A 21658-nucleotide genomic window follows, 5' to 3' on the forward strand; every position below is an offset into this window, starting at 1 on the left:
TTTGATTCGGTATAAGTTAATGTAATTGTCTTGTATGACTGCATATTACGATTTTTATTCTAAAATACAATACGAAAGTAATTTTTATGTGTTAAATTATTGCCTAAATTTTGCTTTTTAAGAATATATGACATTTTGCATATTTTCACTTGATGTTTAGTATAATTATTTACATATTTGAGGTAATTAACCAACATTCATATGTATAAATAGGCAGGGAATGATGACTTAAATCATTATTAATAGTATTTATTTTTAAATACATGTAACAAGAGAAACATATCAAAACATAGATATGTAATTATTGTTTAATATTTAAAACTTTATAATGTTCAGGTTTAATAGATTTCATTGGTTTACTTATTTATTGCGTATAGTTGAGATATTTGTGTTTAAACCAATATGTTTAATATCAATAGGACAGAGTGGTGTATACATGTATATATAGTGTAATAGCGTACATGTAACATTACCGGGTAAAAATGCGTTAGGATCTTGTAACCAGACATTTCTTCCGGATCCCCGCTCACACAGATCTGTGGTTACTAGTATATGTTACCTATGTACGTAGGTAACATGACTCCTCATCAGTACTCTGTAGTTGTACTTCGCCAGGACAATCACCCTGTATTTGATGTAGGTGTCACTTGAACCTCACTCTAGAGGTAAACCTCGTCATATCTAGGCTGAGAACAGTGTATACAACTAGATTAAAGTGATCGTTCTTAAATACAGACATGATCCATATAAAAAAAGTTGTAATAAATTTATCCTGAAATGATGGTTTAATTTTATTAATCCTAGATTAATAGTTTTATTTGTTTGAATACTAACTACAGGTAAATGATTTTAATTAGTTTCAGATAACGGATATAAAATATTTCACTAGATTTTACTACTTCACGTCTATATTAGCTTCCTACAATCTAACTATGCTACAATAATAAATATCCGGATATTGTATCCGGTACGAGTTTTATAGAGTACTTACCCCATTGTTATTTAAAAGTGCCAAGTGTATGGGGATATCAACAGCTCTATATAAACAGTGAGTACAGATCAAAACTTCTACACACAAACAGGTAAGTGTATTATTCTTGTGTCTATATGCTATATATGGTGAACCTCACTCATGCGTTAAATGTATTTTGTCAATTTGTACGGTACGTCCTTACACAATATACAGTTGTGGGATCGCACAACGTTACACGATGTGCGGTGTGCGCACGATGTGTGCACGGTGTGTGAACGGTCTATATTCTAGCAATATCTATAAACTTATCTTTCTGTCTCTACATTCTTATATTTACAAAATGTATTTTCTGTGTTTTTAAACACACTTAATCGACACATGTAAAATTACAACACAATCCCGTATACAGGTAAACATAACCACTTTGTACATGTACCTGGACCGTAATTTTCCCCCGCCTGGGGCACTTACGTAACTCGTCGGGTAAGGCCGGGGTTTGAAAATCCAGGTGAATGGGAGCTATAGGCAAACGAATGCAAATAACAAATACTATTCATTACGGTCAAACTTATCAACTCTGTGTGTCAGGCACTGGTCAGGTAAAACTCCTGAGACTCATCAAATTGTTATTTACCTGTTCTGTTACCTTGGAGCCAAACCCATTCTTGACAGCCTAACGGTCGCTGTACAGAGACGTATAATAATGTATGATACCTCTGGTGAAATTGTATAATCTTGATTATTGTGATGAGAAATTACAGATATATACACAGTGTACATTATCGTATACAAGCTTTCCGTATTTTTGTCATTCCGTAATTTTGTTCTACAAATGCTACCAAATCGCACAGTTGTGCGGAGAGAACCGCACAACGGGGCGAACGATTGCTAAATCGCACAGTTGTGCGCACCATGTGGGGACGGTGGGCGGACGGTGTGTGAACGATGTATGCACGGTGTGCGCACGCTATTTCTGGTGCGTTGTGCGGTACCACAACTGTACCTATGACAAGTTAGAATAAACAAAATGTGTTTGTGTGGTGTGTGTCAGCAGGTACGTGTATGGTACATTTTTCAATTCAATTTATATTAACATACTGTATATAAGTGTGTACGTACGAGGGCACCCGCAATTACAGCGCAGGTGTACGTATGCATCATGTTGATATCACAGGTGAGTAACCAGTCATACGTATATACATATGTGTATATAATAATCCACATCTTTGTACATGCATACCTTATCTATGTCTTCCTCACGTTACAAACTGCATTATGTCCACGTAAGATGAAATGAAATATATCGTTTAAAAAAGTGTATATGTGTTGACGCTACATCAATGACAAGTACATGTAATTAAGACACTGTATACCTTACTGGTGTACACGTGTTTGTATATATAATTAAACGTTTTGTGGATTTGGACCATGCATTGTGTAAAAATGGAGTATAGTATATACTTGTATACACAATCTGGTGGGGCCCCCTGGATAGAGATAACCCGATGGCTGACGTTTAAAAGACAGATAGACAAAGGTGTTCAAGAAGCAGGTTGTATATTGTAGTGATTGAAATTAACATTTTATCATTTATTCTGTCTGGTCCTGTGATGTATTTGATTTGTTAATGTTATTATCAGTAATTGCGGAAAAGGCGTCGAGGAGTTTAAATAGACTTCCTTAATTTTGGGTATCATATATGTTTTAAATTGCAGTCAAATTATACTCCGTACTTAAAAAGAAAGTCCAAAAGTACATGCTCTGTTTAACTTCACAAGTCTCAGTGGTTTCTACGACATGGGTTGAATATTGATAAAGTAGTGCACGGTATGTAGGTTACTAATACACGGGTTGTATGTAGATGTTTGGTCGTGCACAGTTCTCATTAGTGTATACATATATTCAGGCAATTGTATAAGCCTGGTAAGGACACGACAGTACTGTATGTTTGTATAGTTACTTACGATTTGAAAGCAACCTCTGATAAATATATTACTCGCTGACCCATGGCGTTTTTAAATAAGTATTGAGCGTGTATTAAGTGCAGATCTCTTAGCGTAATTTCATTAATTCGGGATTTTTCGGCGGGTTGAAATTTGGCGTTTTTTGCTTAAATTTCTATTTGCCCATGTGTATCGATTCACTTGATTTCTTTCCAGCTAAACATTTCTGATACAAGTACGTATACTAGGCCTCTCTGCCGCTGTTGGCACTATTATGTTCGAGGAACAAAAATGTATCTCGTTACAAGTCATATTACAGTTGTGGGATCGCACAACGTTACACGATGTGCGGTGTGCGCACGATGTGTGCACGGTGTGTGAACGGTGTGTGCACGATGGGCGAACGATAAAAAGCTGGACGATCATTGCTTGCGCACATCTGTGCGCACGATGGACGGACGTTGTGCGATAACAATCGTGGTTGGTGTAAATTGAGGAATGCCTTAACAATTTATACGGTTTTATGTTTAAACATATAAACTTGATGTTTACGTATGTTTCTATATTCTAGCAACATCTATAAACTAATCTTTCTGTCTATACATTCTTACATTTAGAAATTGTGTTTTCTGTGTTTTTCAACACACTTAATCGACACATGGAAAATTACAACACAATCTCGTATACAGGTAAACATAACCACTTTGTACATGTACCTGGACCGTAGTTTTCTCCCCGCCTGGGGCACTTACGTAACTCGTCGGGTAAGGCCGGGGGTGTGAAAATCCAGGTGAAGGGGAGCCATAGGCAAACGAATGCAAATAACAAATCCTATTCATTACGGTCAAACGGTATCGCATATCAGCTCTGTACATGTGTGTCAGGCACTGGTCAGGTAAAACTCCGGACACTCATCAAATTGTTATTTACCTGTTCTGTTACCTTGGAGCCAAACCCATTATTGACAGTCTAACGGTCGCTGTAATACTGTTTAACACGCATTGTGAAATTGTATAATCTTGATTATTGTGATGAGAAATTACAGATATATACACAGTGTACATTATCGCATACAAGCCTTCCGTATTTTTGTCATTCCGTAATTTTGATCTACAAATGATACCAAATCGCACAGTTGTGCGGAGAGAAGCGCACAACGGGGCGAACGATTGCTAAATCGCACAGATGTGCGCACCATGTGTGGACGATGTGCGGACGGTGTGTGAACGATGTATGCACGGTGTGCGCACGCTATTTTTGGTGCGTTGTGCGGTCCCACAACTGTACAAACTTCCAATGGTGTACCTGTATCGATCAATAGCCTTCTGTGGGTTGTGTACGTTCAAATGAATTCACCAACCAAACAGGAAGTAAACACCGGAGAAACACGACAATCTACGTGGGATCAAACCTTTATTTCTATGAGCCTTCTTCTGGTTTACAAAGCAGTCAAAATAGGCATATATTACCTGTTACGACGCGAATATGGTATACCTGAAGTTCGATCATTGCTATGGTGGAATTGAGCTTGACATTATATTGGTGCGTTTAATATTGGCACTTTCACACCAAGCGTTAAATTTACTGAAAACATGTTACCACATCCGAAACATTCTTATTTACGACGATGGGAATCGATCTATAACTGTACAAGTCTAAGGTTTATGATACACTAAGTGTTTATACATGTTTGTTGATATATATTTTTGATTCGGTACCAGGATCGACCCACATGTGTTTTTAACCTAATTCAGAGAAAGCTGAACAGACTCCTATTGTGAAGAAGTTTAATGTATAGACATATACGGAAATAAAACATGAACTAGATATACGCACGAGGAGAAAACTGGTACGTGATCCAGCTGTGTTTGTCACAAGTGTGATATATATTGTCGCCATCGTGGTTATGTATGTGTTCTGCCGCCGGCAGCTCATGGTCACCGTAGCGATACATACATGTTTCGATCCTGTGTAGTTTGGGTAGACGGATTTAAATGCACATCAATTCAAATATGTAGTATAAAACATACACTATTCGAACTGAAAGATTGTGTGTGCTTATGTAAAATGGCGGGGTCACGTTTCTACTCAGTTTCCATTTAGATAGTATGGGTATGAATGACTACCCATTAACAAACGCTAAACATGTATTTATTTCCCCCTGCGTTATTCAAAGTCAATATAGAGAACCTTGAAGTCAACCAGATTAGAATTTAAAAGGAAACTCCACCTAAATCCTCATACTAACGTTGACACATGTGTAACTACGTTGTGTTAAACTACACTGAGTTAAGCTACAACGTGTAAAATATAGGCGTTTATTACCAACATACTGATTGCGTCAATCTAATGTAGTACATACTTATTTATATCAATATATCTTTGTAATATATATTTAGTTATGGTTTGAAAGAACAGTTTTTATCCATTCATCCTAGATTCAACATTATGGCGAAGCAATTATCTGCAGGGATACAGAGTCGAATCAAGTTTTTCAGCGATCCAGGATGGACGTGTAAAAGATGCGGTGAAGGAAATGACTTCGAGAAACGGTTCTGTAAAAAGTGTGGCCGCAAAAATGTGGCACACGAGAGACTCCAGAAGAGCATCAAGAGGGCAAGCTTGGATCGCACGACATGGCACTGCCCTTCGTGTACCTTCATCAATCGGGAGTGTGACCGATTCTGTGAGATATGTAACACAGTGCGCAGTGACCTGGTAAACAAGGATACGCCAAAGTCTGCGAGGTCAGATATAATGTTTGACGACAGTGCAAAATGTAACACTATAGCACCGGGTATGATGGACAACTTCAATGACAATGAACCTGTCAGAATGAGGTGTTATGATCAAGGAAAAGAAGAGGAGGAGAGAAAATCACGTTTAGGTAGGTTCTTCGCATTTATCACTGGCTCATCGGACAAAATTCACGAGGAAAAAGATTGTAATTCCAACGAAAATAAGAAAAAATCAAAAGGTGGAGTAATTCGAAATAGTAAGCTTTTTCAGTTCTTTGTGGGCGATAACAGCAAGTCTTCTGATAAAGTAAAGACCAAAAAGGATATTAAAGAAACAAAAACTGAGGAGGAAGCTAGACAAAGTGTATTCTACCTGGATGTAATATCGGAGGATTCCGACAGTGAAACTGAACATTCAGGAAAAACGCAGCAAACTTACATAAGTGAATGGAAACAGAAGAAATTAGATGTGAAACAACCAGATAAAAAGACGGTGGAAAAGAAACCAGAAGGTATCAATTTAGTAGTAAAAGTACCCGATAAAAAGAGGGAAGAAAAGAAACAACGCGGTACTGATTTTGTTGTAAAAGTACCCGATAAAAAGGTGGAAGAGAAGAAACCAGGAGGTTCTGATTTAGTTGTAAAAATAATCGATAGAATAGAAGAAAGGCAGAAACCTGGAGGTTTGGAACAATGGGAGCCACGCAAGGTTTTGCCGTCACCAAGGAGAAAGGAAGGAATTGGCATAGAAGACAAAAAACGACTGTTCGAAAACAGGTTAGGAGATAAACAACCCGTGCCTTTAGCAATAAATGCTAGAAAAGAAAAGGATGATGAGAAATCAAATGTACCTAACAAGAGACAAAATATCAAAGAAAGATATGTGAAGAAAGACAAAGACGATAGAAAAACGCAGGAGACATCTGGAAACGCTGTTAAACCAATCTTCCTTCGTCAAAAAGACAAAGAAGACTTTAAACTTGACAAAAAACTAAAAGACACCTCTGATGCAGATAGAAAAAAGGAAAGATGGGCATGTAAGTCATGTTCGTACTTAAATGATACTTTGGCACAGCGATGTCGGATGTGTGACAAACAACGGACGAAGATAGAAGCTAACAGGCCTTCCAAATTAATGAAAAGACGCATGCTCCGAAGTAGACGAAGTTTGAGAATAGCTGATTTACAGAAGGAAGAGGAAAAGGAGGCACACCAAAAATGGGTCAACATCACGTACTATTGTAGAGAGGTATGTACTTTTGTAGAGAGGTATGTACTATTGTAGAGAGGTACGTACTATTGTAGAGAGGTATGTACTATTGTAGAGAGGTATGTACTATTGTAGAGAGGTACGTACTATTGTAGAGAGGTATGTACTATTGTAGAGAGGTACGTAATATTGTAGAGAGGTACGTAATATTGTAGAGAGGTATGTCCTATTGTAGAGAGGTATGTCCTATTGTAGAGAGGTACGTACTATTGTAGAGAGGTACGTACTATTGTAGAGAGGTATGTACTATTGTAGAGAGGTATGTACTATTGTAGAGAGGTATGTACTATTGTAGAGAGGTATGTACTATTGTAGAGAGGTATGTACTATTGTAGAGAGGTATGTACTATTGTAGAGAGGTATGTACTATTGTAGAGAGGTATGTACTATTGTAGAGAGGTATGTACTATTGTAGAGAGGTATGTACTATTGTAGAGAGGTATGTACTATTGTAGAGAGGTATGTACTATTGTAGAGAGGTATGTACTATTGTAGAGAGGTATGTACTATTGTAGAGAGGTATGTACTATTGTAGAGAGGTATGTACTATTGTAGAGAGGTATGTACTATTGTAGAGAGGTATGTACTATTGTAGAGAGGTATGTACTATTGTAGAGAGGTATGTACTATTGTAGAGAGGTATGTACTATTGTAGAGAGGTATGTACTATTGTAGAGAGGTATGTACTATTGTAGAGAGGTATGTACTATTGTAGAGAGGTATGTACTATTGTAGAGAGGTATGTACTATTGTAGAGAGGTATGTACTATTGTAGAGAGGTATGTACTATTGTAGAGAGGTATGTACTATTGTAGAGAGGTATGTACTATTGTAGAGAGGTATGTACTATTGTAGAGAGGTATGTACTATTGTAGAGAGGTATGTACTATTGTAGAGAGGTATGTACTATTGTAGAGAGGTATGTACTATTGTAGAGAGGTATGTACTATTGTAGAGAGGTATGTACTATTGTAGAGAGGTATGTACTATTGTAGAGAGGTATGTACTATTGTAGAGAGGTATGTACTATTGTAGAGAGGTATGTACTATTGTAGAGAGGTATGTACTATTGTAGAGAGGTATGTACTATTGTAGAGAGGTATGTACTATTGTAGAGAGGTATGTACTATTGTAGAGAGGTATGTACTATTGTAGAGAGGTATGTACTATTGTAGAGAGGTATGTACTATTGTAGAGAGGTATGTACTATTGTAGAGAGGTATGTACTATTGTAGAGAGGTATGTACTATTGTAGAGAGGTATGTACTATTGTAGAGAGGTATGTACTATTGTAGAGAGGTATGTACTATTGTAGAGAGGTATGTACTATTGTAGAGAGGTATGTACTATTGTAGAGAGGTATGTACTATTGTAGAGAGGTATGTACTATTGTAGAGAGGTATGTACTATTGTAGAGAGGTATGTACTATTGTAGAGAGGTATGTACTATTGTAGAGAGGTATGTACTATTGTAGAGAGGTATGTACTATTGTAGAGAGGTATGTACTATTGTAGAGAGGTATGTACTATTGTAGAGAGGTATGTACTATTGTAGAGAGGTATGTACTATTGTAGAGAGGTATGTACTATTGTAGAGAGGTATGTACTATTGTAGAGAGGTATGTACTATTGTAGAGAGGTATGTACTATTGTAGAGAGGTATGTACTATTGTAGAGAGGTATGTACTATTGTAGAGAGGTATGTACTATTGTAGAGAGGTATGTACTATTGTAGAGAGGTATGTACTATTGTAGAGAGGTATGTACTATTGTAGAGAGGTATGTACTATTGTAGAGAGGTATGTACTATTGTAGAGAGGTATGTACTATTGTAGAGAGGTATGTACTATTGTAGAGAGGTATGTACTATTGTAGAGAGGTATGTACTATTGTAGAGAGGTATGTACTATTGTAGAGAGGTATGTACTATTGTAGAGAGGTATGTACTATTGTAGAGAGGTATGTACTATTGTAGAGAGGTATGTACTATTGTAGAGAGGTATGTACTATTGTAGAGAGGTATGTACTATTGTAGAGAGGTATGTACTATTGTAGAGAGGTATGTACTATTGTAGAGAGGTATGTACTATTGTAGAGAGGTATGTACTATTGAAAGGTTTACATGTATAGAGATTAATCATTTATATAATCCCTGATGATGTGTACGTATGGGGTTGTTGTTACGACAAATAGTTTGGAGCGTTCAAATATCAAAGTCGATAGACCATTATATGGAGAAAGTATAGAAAGTATGCAGGATGGTATTGGAAAACATTTATGTGTTATTGATGTGGATTACAAAGTGATAGACATATGTATTACTAATGATGACGTTTATAAAAGAGTTTTTATAAATATGAAGTGACTATTAAGCCAATGGATGTTTTGTTGTTTTTTTTTTTTTTTATTAAATATCTATTATTGTGTATTACAGAATGGTTCCATGTTTGTTGACGAACAGTTCCCACCCAATGTTTCGTCATTGTACACTAGACCACGTGTCACCAGCAACAATCCAACATGGCTTCGATGCCATGATATTCGAACAGAAGACAACACAGAAGAAAAAGATGATTGGGCTGTTTATCGGTCGAATCCATTGGCTGACGATATAGGTCAAGGTCGTCTTGGAAACTGCTGGTCAGTATAACAATAACGCAAATACATGTATACCACTCGAGCACTGCATACCAATTTGAGGTACATTTTGAAATTTACTATTGATTATCAATGCCAAAACAATATACTTAACATAATTAGTAATTTAGATCTCATGTATACTCGTAACGTCTAACATACGGTCTATTTATTAGCAAATGACCCGAATCCCTTCAGTGTTTTGATAATTACATTATGTTGTCTCATAAAGTAATGGTCATTTTGTTTTGATGTTATGGTAATTTTGTCTTGATGTTATGATACTTTTCGTCTGATGCTATGGTACTTTTTCTCTTTTTACCATGGTACTTTTCTGGCGACGCTAAAGTATATTTTTGTTCAAGTAATTGTACATCTTGTTAACGTTACGGTACTTTCCGCTTGGCGCTATGGTATTGTTGTCATTGTACTTTCTTGTTGAAGTTATGGTTATCTTCGTCTTCTATTTCACTTGTTTATCACTTGTATATATCAAACCCACACATATACATGGATCATGTTTCTAAGTAAATACCAGTAGGCGGTGATCGGTCTCTGCCACACCGCTCCATACACAGGATAAGGGTGGTTACGCCTCGGTGTACTGATATTGGTCAGTGCCTGTGCTGACCACAATGTGTACATAGCAAACATTCGAGTGTCCGAGCGATAACGATTTTATTCAACCAAATACTTGTCGGATTATCTAGAGAACAAAACTGAAAATCAAATAAAGCGGTCAATTTACGGATATGCTGTTCACCTACAAAAACCACCAGAACGGACATTGTGGTTAAATCTAGGTCACTTAAATGTTTGTGCGAATGTACAATTGTAGGTATACGGTTAGACAATATTCAGTCGAATGGGTGTTTTTTACTTAACTTAGTGTAACTTAGTTTATTCTGGACGCAAGCATATATCTGCCTCTATATTCAGATCATAGTCCATATCTATTTTATCGTAGTCGATTACAATGTTTTTGATGTGACGTAACTCCAATGTTATTTTGAATCTCCTTTTATCACTTTCCCAAAATGTATCGAGTTGGTCCTTTACTCTAAGGGAAACGGTTAAATTTGATATGAAACATCTTCATTCAACTGTGTACAAAAGGAAACGGATCAGTAGACATTTGATTAGTTTGTTTCCCGATTATCTTTCTGGTCGTTAACTGATGTAACTGAAACAAATGTTTTGTCATTTTTGTCTGAGAGAACAAATATTTTTTCATTTTTGTCTGAGAGAACAAATGTTTTGTCATTTTTGTCTGAGAGAACAAATGTTCACATTTACCATCTACTATAAAGTCGTTAATATTCTACCCACTGCTTTAACTAATTAGTTTTACGTTTTTTTGCATAAAATTGTTGAACTTTTATGTTTAAAATGTATATCAATTTTGTACATTACTTCCGGTATTTTAACTTAAAAGGGGTTATCCGTAGTCAGATTGTTTAACCACTACGAGTACTTCCGGGGTGGGGGTTTGGTGATTAATTTCAGTCTGATTTAATTGTTCTAATTTAGGTTTTTGAGTGCTCTAGCGGTGCTTGCGGAAAGGAAAGAATTACTGGAAAAGATTATTTTGACCCGACAGTTCTGCAAGGAAGGGGCTTACCATGTCCGTCTGTGTAAGGACGGGAGGTGGAAAATCGTCCTTATAGATGACTTCTTTCCATGTGATCAATATAACCGCCTTTTGTACTCCAAGGTCAGTGTTGTTCACTAGAAGGTACATTAATCATGCATTACAACATCTGAGAGTTGTTTACCGATACCTACATAAAAACGCATGTTATCAATTCAAGCCATTTTGTGGTTTCAAAACGACATTTTTATACAATTTATATCGTAACATCATGTAATTCTTTTTGTTTGTAATTATGTACAGTTTACTACTTTTCGTATAAGTTGTTTTTTCTCGTTCTATGTTAAACCACGGCCTGGACATGTATTTATATAACCGTTCTCATACATAGTTTGTTGTTCCGGTGTCTCAGATGCAATCGGCAAACCTCGGCTGATTCCGGTATCGTTTATTTGATGTAGGGACGGAATCTACCGAGTTGTAATTCGTGGTCTCAGATCCCAATATTGTCGTCGCACTGTAGGATGAAAAACGTAATCAAGCAACAGTTCTTTCAGCAGGAAATAAGAACAGTGTTCTTACTACAGATATAGACTATTGTCACTTATGTACTGCAGTATGAAAAATAGCTGTCTTAAAAATAATCTTTGAAGATCGTCTATACCGTGTACATTGTATGTAATTATAGTGGTTGCTGTTCTAGACGTTCTGTCACTTTTGAAGTTATTTCGATGATTGCCAATGCACAAATCTCACTGTAAAATGTTTTTAACCTACGACATCCTTGTTAATGTAGTCAAAGCGAAAACAGCTCTGGGTGCCCCTGATTGAGAAGGCCGCTGCCAAGCTGCATGGTTGTTACGAGGCCCTGGTGTCCGGTAGGGCTATCGAAGCGCTGGCTTTGTTAACAGGGGAACCATGCGAACGGATACAACTCCAAGGTATATCTTATATAAAAACTATCAGTAATTTGGTCGGTATTTATACCATTACATAATGGTCTAACATCACTGTTATTTGCGATATAATGCTAACTCTGTTTTTTTCTTAAACAGAGTTTTTGGTTTCTCATATAGAGATATCGATCTGCACTTGTCTTTTATTTTAATATTAATCAGTAATAAATCCTTTTTCGATCAGAACAAGAAGACGACGACGTAGAAATTGACGAGAAGAAAATTTGGACAAAGCTTGTTAAGGCCCGTCAATCTAAGTATGTATTTTTTTAACTTATTTATGTTGAATGTCTGAGCATATTTTGTTAAAACTTAATCATGAAATTCTGTTAAAGACTGCGACATCTGTTTTAAAACGAGCTTGGAAATTGATTACCTTGCCACACCATATGTTCCTTAATAGTATACCGCAGACTGTGATAATAGGAAATCAGTCATCTTTTAATACACGCACATATACATGTATTCATCTACATGTACTTACCTTTTGCTAAACGCCATTGGTTGTGTTTTTGTTGAAGGTTTTTAATGGGTACGTCATGCGGAACACTGAACATGAAGTCGAGTGATTTACAACATTATGAGACATTGGGGCTGATACCTAATCACGCCTACTCGCTGCTAGACGTACAAGATGCGGCGGGGAATCGGTGAGTGTGATAGAATATGGTAAACTGAGGTAGGTTATCCCCCTTCCATTAGTTTTGTGTAAAATCATCACGTATTTGTGAGAATACAGAACATACATTTTGCAACATGCCTGGCGAATATTCTAGAAACTGATGCTATCAAACTTTAGATTGTATGAAATAAAAATCCTGATAGTTTATATGTATGTCATTTTGTTGCTTCTGCAATCACCGATAAAGAAATTGTTATTTCTTTATACCAAAGTATTAAATTGCTAATGATGTCTTTCTAGTCTGGTGAAAATTCGGAATCCCTGGGGCACGGTTTCCTGGAAAGGGAACTGGTCCGACCACTCCTCCAAGTGGTCACAAATCAGTGAGCGGACGAAGAAAGGCATACAACTGGATGGAAATGACAAGGGTATATTCTGGATGTGCCTTCCGGACTTCATGAGGTATACTAACCTACATCCCTGTGAAATATACTGACCTGCATCCCTGTGATATATGCTGACATACATTTCTATGATATAAACTGACCTACATCCCTGTGATATAAACTGACATACATTCCTATGATATATACTGACATACATCCCTGTTATATATACTGACCTACATAACAGTGATATATACTGCCTACATCCCTGTGTTACATACTGACATACATCCCAATAATATAAACTGACATACATTCCTATGATATATACTGACATACATCCCTGTTATATATACTGACCTACATAACAGTGATATATACTGCCTACATCCCTGTGTTACATACTGACATACATCCCAATAATATAAACTGACATACATTCCTATGATATATACTGACATACATCCCTGTATACATCCCTGTGATATATAATGACATACATCCATGTGATATATATACTGACATACATATATCTGCTGGATAACAGAACTACACACGCACAGCCACCCAAACAAACAAAACAAGTAATTCTACAGTAATTCGATAGAATTGAGTTGGTTGGTTTTGAAGTTTGTGAAACAATGTTTTGCTGGAATGTCAGCAAAAATGATACATTGTTGGTTTAATGTCACTGTTACATGAACAGTTCGTTTCGTTAAAATGATAAAAAAAACTTATATCTGGTAAATATATAGTATTCTAGGAACGATATACATATATATTATTATATCTGGTACATATATATTATTATATCTGGTACATATATATTATTATATCTGGTACATGTATAGTGTTCAATTTCAGCAGATTTTATTGACTTTACATATGTCAATTGGATTGGACATCAGTCTAGGCCTTTTCAGTCCTTTCCAAACGTTATTTACAAACATTACATATATTCTGTCATAACAATCCAATTAAACAGTGCAGAGGAGATAACTCTAATTTAGCTTGAGGAAGGATTTTTTTCCAACTTTTATTCAATCATTTTCTGTTTATGTTTTGGATATTAACAATTAAATAAATCATGTACATTTGTTGACAACTCATCCTACATAAAATCCAAGGGATACAGGCGCAAAAGTCCCTGTGTATAAACACATTGGCTATCCACCCACTGGATATATAGGATAAGTTACCAAGAAATAAACATTTTGTAAAATTTCAGAATATGATATGGATTCATATAGGAAAATGTAGTTATTATTATCTATTATTGGAGTTGATTCTCTTAAAATTTATTTAACAAATCACTATAGAATATTCATATAACTATGAAATAGTTAGAACAGGTTATAGAATAGTACATTCATAAATTCCATCCAGTCCAGCCGAAAAATGTACATGACACTATAAATAATAGCATCACTTTCAATGTAAAGTTGAGCTGTGAGTGAGATTACAAATATAGTCAGATATACTTTGTAAAATGGATTTGTTGTTATCAGTGCTGCATATTAAACACCCATTTAATAGAGTATTTAGATTAAAATGATCATGATTACCTGTTATACCAAATTGAGAAATATAAAATGAAATGCATTTTCATTTTCATGTCCACATCTACATGCTGGTGTGTCATTCAGATGATCCATATATAAGCCACTATTAAGGTTGCTAGCATGATTTCTTAGCTGACAAATTATGATATTGAATTTTATTGGCCCATAGTATTTAGATGTTCTGGCAATTTCTTTAGTGTTGTTCATATTATCAGACTTGATGAACTTTTTAAATTGTTGAAGGGAAGTAGCATTTAAATTTTCTGCAGATAGAAGGTTGAATTCTCCTACACGTTGAGGGAAAATAATTATTTAAATAATTCTCAGTTCTACAGAAAGGGGGATTGAAAATATGGCTATTTACTAGTGGGTATCTTAGATTTATATTGTTGTAAAGGTATGGTTCAATGATGTCTTTTAGGTACTTAGGCGATTCATTATTTAAAACTTTGAACATAAGTACTAATTTATGATTTTTTCGCCTACAACAAAGTGATTCAAGTCCAGTTTCTGCATAAAGCTTACAATGAGAGGTCCCTCTACGCAATCCTGTAATAATTCGTAATGCCTCTAGCTGGATTGACTCAAGAATAATTTTATTTTGGTTACTACAGTTATCCCATACTACATCCCCATATTCAAGTATTGGTCTAATAAAAGAGTTATATATTGTTGTAAGACTTTTTCTATCCAATTTGTGTTTTAGAATTCTCAATATATTCATTCTTCTATAAGCTAGCTCATAAATATTGTCAATATGATATGTCCATTTTCCATCACTACTAAAAGTTAAACCAAGATGCTTATGAGTTTGTTTAGTAATTACAGTTTCATTACCAAATAAGATATCTGGATGATTTTGTTCCCTTTTCCTCGAGAAGATTACAGATTCAGTTTTTAATGAATTAAATTTGATATCCCATTTTTGTGCCCATGCATTAATATAACCTAGATCATTAGTTAATTTCAATGCAATTTCGTTTTGATTGTTGTCTATTGCTTCATTGAAAGAAGTATCATCTCCAAACAGTTTCATTTTACTTGTTACACATTCTGTTGATACTCTCTGCTTTCTATCAGAAAGATAATTACTAAACTATTGTAATATTTTCCCTTTTATGCCATACGATTCCAATTTAAAAAATAAACCCTTATGCCAAACTCTATCAAACACCTTACTTACATCACAGAATACAAATCTGATTTCATTATTTGGATTCAAGTTATTTACAATAGTGTCATATATAGATAACAACTGGTTTACAATCGAGTCTCTTTGTAAGAAGCCTGATTGGTGTTTCGTTATGATATCACATTCTTTCATATAATTAAACATATATTTAAAAAAACTTGTTCAACAATTTTGCTAAAACATGATGTAATAGATATTGGCATATAGTTAGAGACATCATTTTGAGCACCCTTACCTTTATATATTGCATTAAGAACGATATACATATGTATTATTATATCTGGTACATGTACATGTATAGTATTCTAGGCACGATATACATATATATCATTATATCTGGTACATGGATAGTGTTCTAGGATCGAGCATGGAAGTAAAATATCTCCGAAGTTCTGATAACGCAATAAAAGCATGTCCTCAATACATGATTGTAGATTTGGAAACCGACATGTACCATGTTTTCTCACTTTTAAGCAAAACCTGTAAAAAGGTATCGGAACGTTTGCTGTAAACTTGTATATTTATTCCATTGCTCGTTTCTGGATAACAGAGCAAAAGATACGTTTACAGTAATGCAATATAAGAATTGGAAATACAATGGTAAAACCAGGAATAATGTGTAAATGTTCATCTGTTACAGATACTTTGATAGTGTCGAGGTGTGTAAAGCCAGACCGAACTGGAACGAACTTCGTATCAAAGGATCATTCCCTCCACACGCAGACCAGCCTTGGAAATTTGTCACTTTAAACATCTTTAACAAAACAAAAATGGACCTTTGTTTGTTCCAGAGGACCGTAAGGTATACAATGAAGACGTTATATGTCCAGTTATGTGTTATTATTTATTATACATTATAAAAGACTTCGGGCGTCATGTACACCTAAAATAAACACATTGTTTATTGTTTTGTTTTAACAGGGGTGAGGGCTTAGCGAAGGAACCATTTGTCGATATGATGGTTGTGGTGTTGGCGAATTCCAAATCACAAGACAAAGTACTGTCCAAAGTTGTATGTAACAGCCGTCGAGCAGCGAAACCGTTTACAGGGTGTGAGGTGGAGCTAGGTCCAGGAACATATACCGTAGCCTGCTTAGCGTTCAAACACTGGCAGACAGGTTATTATTTCATGTTTCTGAAGTTCCAAATTTTAATAATATATCTTTCTATCATACTTGAAAATATATTATTCTGCTTTCTTATAAAACATACAATATATTATATGCAAGATTTCAAAAAATGTATAAAAAAAATATTCACCAATGATTAACTTATATGTATGGTAAGTATATAAACTTAAAATATAAGAACGATGTATCAATATTTAATATATTAGCAAAAACGCTGCTTCAAAAAGCAAGGATTTTTTATTGTACTTGTAACTTAATTATTTGATTGATTTATATTGCTTTTATCATTAGAGGTAACAGTTTTAGTAGCATATATAGGACCAGTGACTATACTATCAGGATAATACGGTGTGTTTCTAGGCGTATCTTTGTCTTCCTAGTGTCAGGGTATGATTTTCGTTTGTTCGTAGGTGTGCCTATGTCCTCCTCACTACGAATGGCTACGATTGAGGCTTTGAACAAAGACTTTGTACTGACCATACACAGCTCTGGGTCAGTACAGTCGGACGAATTCGATACATGCAGTCCAACATGCAAGTTTAATCTGGCTGATGTCATCATACTTTTGGCAATTGAAAAGGGAACCAAACAAGAGGTCACTAACATTAACGCCTTTATTTCATTTTAGCATTTACTTTAGTAAATATGTTTATAAAATACAAAACTTTGCGGCACTTGATTCTTTTTTAATATGAAAAATTAGATAATGTTTTCCATTTGATTAACAACGACATGTTTCAGAAACCAAAAATGAAGGTTCATGATAAAAAAACTCGTTTTTTTTCTTTTTCTTTTTTGATGAATAAACTATAAACAGTGTAATGTTTGCAATGCTATTGTCAAAGATAAAAGTTAAGTTATGTCAATGAGTACAAATGGAAAAAATGTTTATGTACTGCAGTAACTTAATTATTGTGTGGCTCTCAGCATCAACTTTATCAATGGTTGTATTGGTAATTCCCTAGTACATTTTTCGTTTCGCTTAATTGTTGGTATCGACATTATCTTGTAATCACATGGTTACTCATATCTCTTCCTATCAAATTCGAGTTGGTTGTTTGTTATGTATTAGCTTTATATTAAGACGCGGGTTAAACATACAGTGTTTGATGACTGAAGTAATGGGATATACTTATATTTACGACAGCTATCTCCTGGCCTTAATATGTACGCACTGTGGTGGTACGGTGCTATATTTGTGGTGGAGAACACAACGAGTGACCAGTACGGACAGGTAAAGTGTGACACGTCTAGTAGCTCCTATCTTATCTCCACACGAGGTAGCTTTATGACAATGGACTGTGTCCCACCAAAACACAGGTGAGTCCAGTTATTAGTCTCGGTTTTGATTGGCATGTTGATGTTGTAATATCACAAATATTAGAATTTCAACCTGTTCTCATGACTTTTGCGGTCCATTTCTGATATAATTTAAAGTGTATTCCTCTCTTCACTAAAATGTTGTTTTTAGGTGTTCGTAAAGTTTGCTACTGACACTTGTAATGAATCAACTTGATTTGAAAAAAATATATGATAACTTTATAAAACGATACTTTGCCGATCTTAAATGTGGGGACGAGTTTCATCATTCTGATATGAGTTGGAATGAATTCTAAATTTTGAAAAAAGAAATTGATCACAAAAGCAAGAATATATGCGAATTTGTAAACGTTACTATCTTTGGTCTATGTCAGATGATCACATTTGACATCTTGATTGAACCACTTACATGTTAATGACGTCACATGTGAAAGGTCAGATTTCTCTAGCTACACTATACATCTGACATGATTTTATTTATGTAAAACAGCTTTCACAAGTTGAAGATGACCCTGATATCACAAATTCCCTTTCTCTTACCATTAAAAAAATCATTAACTAAATCATTTCTGTTTTTTCTTTTAATATTTTCACTATTTTAATTGTTAGGCTTCCTTTGTCAGCAAATTACATAAAACAATACGCAATTCCCATTTCGTTAGATGTTAAAGGATTTTTTTGAAGGCAAAACTGTTTAAAAAATATGACAAAGTTCTTAAAGTTAAGAGAACATTTTTGATACCCCAATTAGAACTTACCATGTGAGTGATACCTATCCTAATACCAAACCTTGTATTACAGACAGGTCATACAGGTATTGACCCCTCTGGAGCCGGTTACTGGATGGTCCACTAACCGATCAATGCAATACCTGATGTCCCCTACTCCTGGGCTGTACCGAGAATGGCGAGCACCTAATGAAGTGTTACATGTCCCGGATATAACAACAGATGTGGCTGGCCTTCACAGTCCACAACAATACTGAGTTCTCCTTCAAACCAGCATGTAGATCATGGACTGGACAAAGAGTGGTGGTTTCTAAACGATTCAGAACTACACCGTTGATTTCCCCTCTATGGAGTGCATCCTTACTTCAGAAAACTCATATATGAGACACTTATTTCAGTGGAAACAAAACGGGATAATACCGACTGACACTTACAGGAATTAATGCGGCTTAATCGATCGGCATGCAATACGACAGAGTATGTCTTATGTAACTACTACAGGGTACTAGTATTTCATTTAAAATACTGTCTATCGACTTCATCGACTACTTACTAATGTAGTTTGATGTTGAAAATAAATACGAAACAATAAACAGTGTAACTTTCATACCATTGCGACACTATATATTTACAAAAGTAATCCCGGTTTTTCAAAAGAGAAATCTGAGAATCTCCCTTGACTTCAAACTTTTTCAAATGTGTGTAATTGATTGTGTAATATTGACAGTTTATTAAGGTTCCCAAATGTCAATCATTATACCAAAGTATCCCATTCATTGTACATGTTCACCTGTCCAAGAGCCTACACGACCATGATAGTATGTTACGTCCTATATTTAGTACCACGAGTCGACATTTTATTTTATGGTGTAAAAGATTACATAAGACATTATGGTAATCATATGGGCACTCCTATTGACTCTTGCTCAACCCATTAGCAGATCTAGCAAACGTGACAGTGTATATTATACTTGGGATGTTTATTTAACAGTTACATTACATAAAAACAATATTAGAAATATAAAAGAAAATAGCTAAGATATTTTGTAAACAAGTCCCACGGCTAGCGTTAGCCGAAGGCAGAATTTACACTGACAGCATCGTTGACCACTGATACATAGTGTGTGCCTATCCCAATTATCATCTTGGGACGAATCGTCGTGTCATTTTTCAGCTTCAGCATCTTTAATCTCTTTTTCGTTGTTTGCACACAAACGATTTTAGAAAAATTGATAACATCATATTGTCTACACTGTAGGAATTACTTCCTTGCCCATATACAATTCTAGGAAATTCGTATCCTACAAACATACGTTTGCAAGGAATCAGTGTTATTCGAGAAGCTACCTTTAATATTATTTCTTTGACCCATATATATGCTTATTAGAATCTCAGTTAATGATGTAATATTGCTCTTCATGTCTGAAACCATGAAAGTACATTGATATATATACTTTGGTGGGTATTTTTTTGTATTGTTGCGCTGTGAAATGCAACCAGCATGGCTAAACTTTCTCTATTTTTTCATATATATATACCATAACGACAATGTTAGGTAAAACAGTTTTGTTTGTTTTCTTTACAGAAGGAAAACGACTACTTTGATGTGATTACCTCGATCGATCGAGATGGAAATCGAAAAATGATTTCATATCTTGATTTTCTGTACCATGATATAAAATACATAATAAAATAATTTCATACCAAACGAAAGAGAAACGGTCTTATACTTCATATTTTAGTCCTACATACATACTACTGATGTTGAAACAGTGTAGCTATTTGATATAGACTTCTTAATCATGATATTACGTCCTTATAAATAGATAGAGAGCACTCCAATAAACTTGATCATTATTACAACTGTAGTACATATATTACGCAAATAGATACAACAGGCATCTAATGTCCAATTCTGTCTTAGAATAGCTGTTCATGTAATTACTTATTTGAACGAAGTCGGGCATTGTTTATTTTTATAACATTTTAATTTTAAGTTTCAGAAAATTAAATATTATCCTGTTACACAAGGGAAATTAGTGTTTCATTTATGTCATTAAGAAGATTTTTTACAATCGAATATATCTTTATTTTCTCTGAACCTATTTAATTTATACTGTTTTGTACTGAATGACACTGAATATAATTAATGAATAATAATATTTTGTACTGAATTGAACTGAATATATTAAATTGAATGCATGTTTTGTCGATACCAGATACTACTGTATATCTATTAATTGTGTCCCCAGGCTGCATATTGATTTGTTTTACAAATAATATTGCTAACTGCATGTATTTACTTTGGCAGTGTAATGATCTAACATTAACAAGACCTAATAGGATATGGAATACCTGGCACAAGCTGGATTACTAGTTTATTATTTTCAATTAATTACCTCGAAATCAAAGTCAGGTTTAGAAGATATAAGTATATCTCTTTTACATTTAGGTGATGACACTGTTTCTACGTTTTTATGTCATTATATAAGTTTCTCATTTCAACATACATTTGGATAAATCTATCCAAAACAACGTATATCAAGTCAATGACACAGTCAATGAATAACTAAATAATAATCATGGTCACCAATCAAATTCAATGTATAG

The 21658-nt window shown here is 34.9% G+C and overlaps 1 protein-coding gene across 1 annotated transcript; it reads left to right on the forward strand.

Annotated features, from left to right (window-relative positions):
• Window positions 1-1995: 1995 nt before the first annotated feature.
• LOC110458617 (calpain-15-like) lies at window positions 1996-20767 on the forward strand. The gene is made up of 13 exons (XM_021510400.1): window positions 1996-2027; window positions 5355-6903; window positions 9359-9564; window positions 11092-11275; window positions 11949-12093; window positions 12293-12365; window positions 12630-12758; window positions 13031-13192; window positions 16511-16672; window positions 16792-16988; window positions 17411-17595; window positions 18148-18320; window positions 19122-20767. Exons 2-13 carry the CDS (start codon window positions 5365-5367, stop codon window positions 19303-19305), a joined length of 3339 nt encoding a protein of 1112 aa, XP_021366075.1. The 5' UTR covers window positions 1996-2027; window positions 5355-5364; the 3' UTR covers window positions 19306-20767.
• The last annotated feature ends 891 nt before the right edge of the window (window positions 20768-21658 follow it).

Source organism: Mizuhopecten yessoensis, unplaced genomic scaffold (genome assembly GCF_002113885.1).
Source record: "Mizuhopecten yessoensis strain PY_sf001 unplaced genomic scaffold, ASM211388v2 scaffold9653, whole genome shotgun sequence".
In the NCBI taxonomy this organism is placed as follows: Eukaryota; Metazoa; Mollusca; class Bivalvia; order Pectinida; family Pectinidae; genus Mizuhopecten; species Mizuhopecten yessoensis.

Bases quoted from the DNA above. Each gene is read 5' to 3' on its own strand.
- LOC110458617 (XM_021510400.1), top strand. From the start codon at position 5,365: ATGGCGAAGCAATTATCTGCAGGGATACAGAGTCGAATCAAGTTTTTC. The intron at 12,759-13,030 runs GTGAGTGTGATA...ATGTCTTTCTAG, and splicing joins CAAGATGCGGCGGGGAATCG to TCTGGTGAAAATTCGGAATC. The intron at 16,989-17,410 runs GTTATTATTTCA...GTTTGTTCGTAG, and splicing joins GTTCAAACACTGGCAGACAG to GTGTGCCTATGTCCTCCTCA.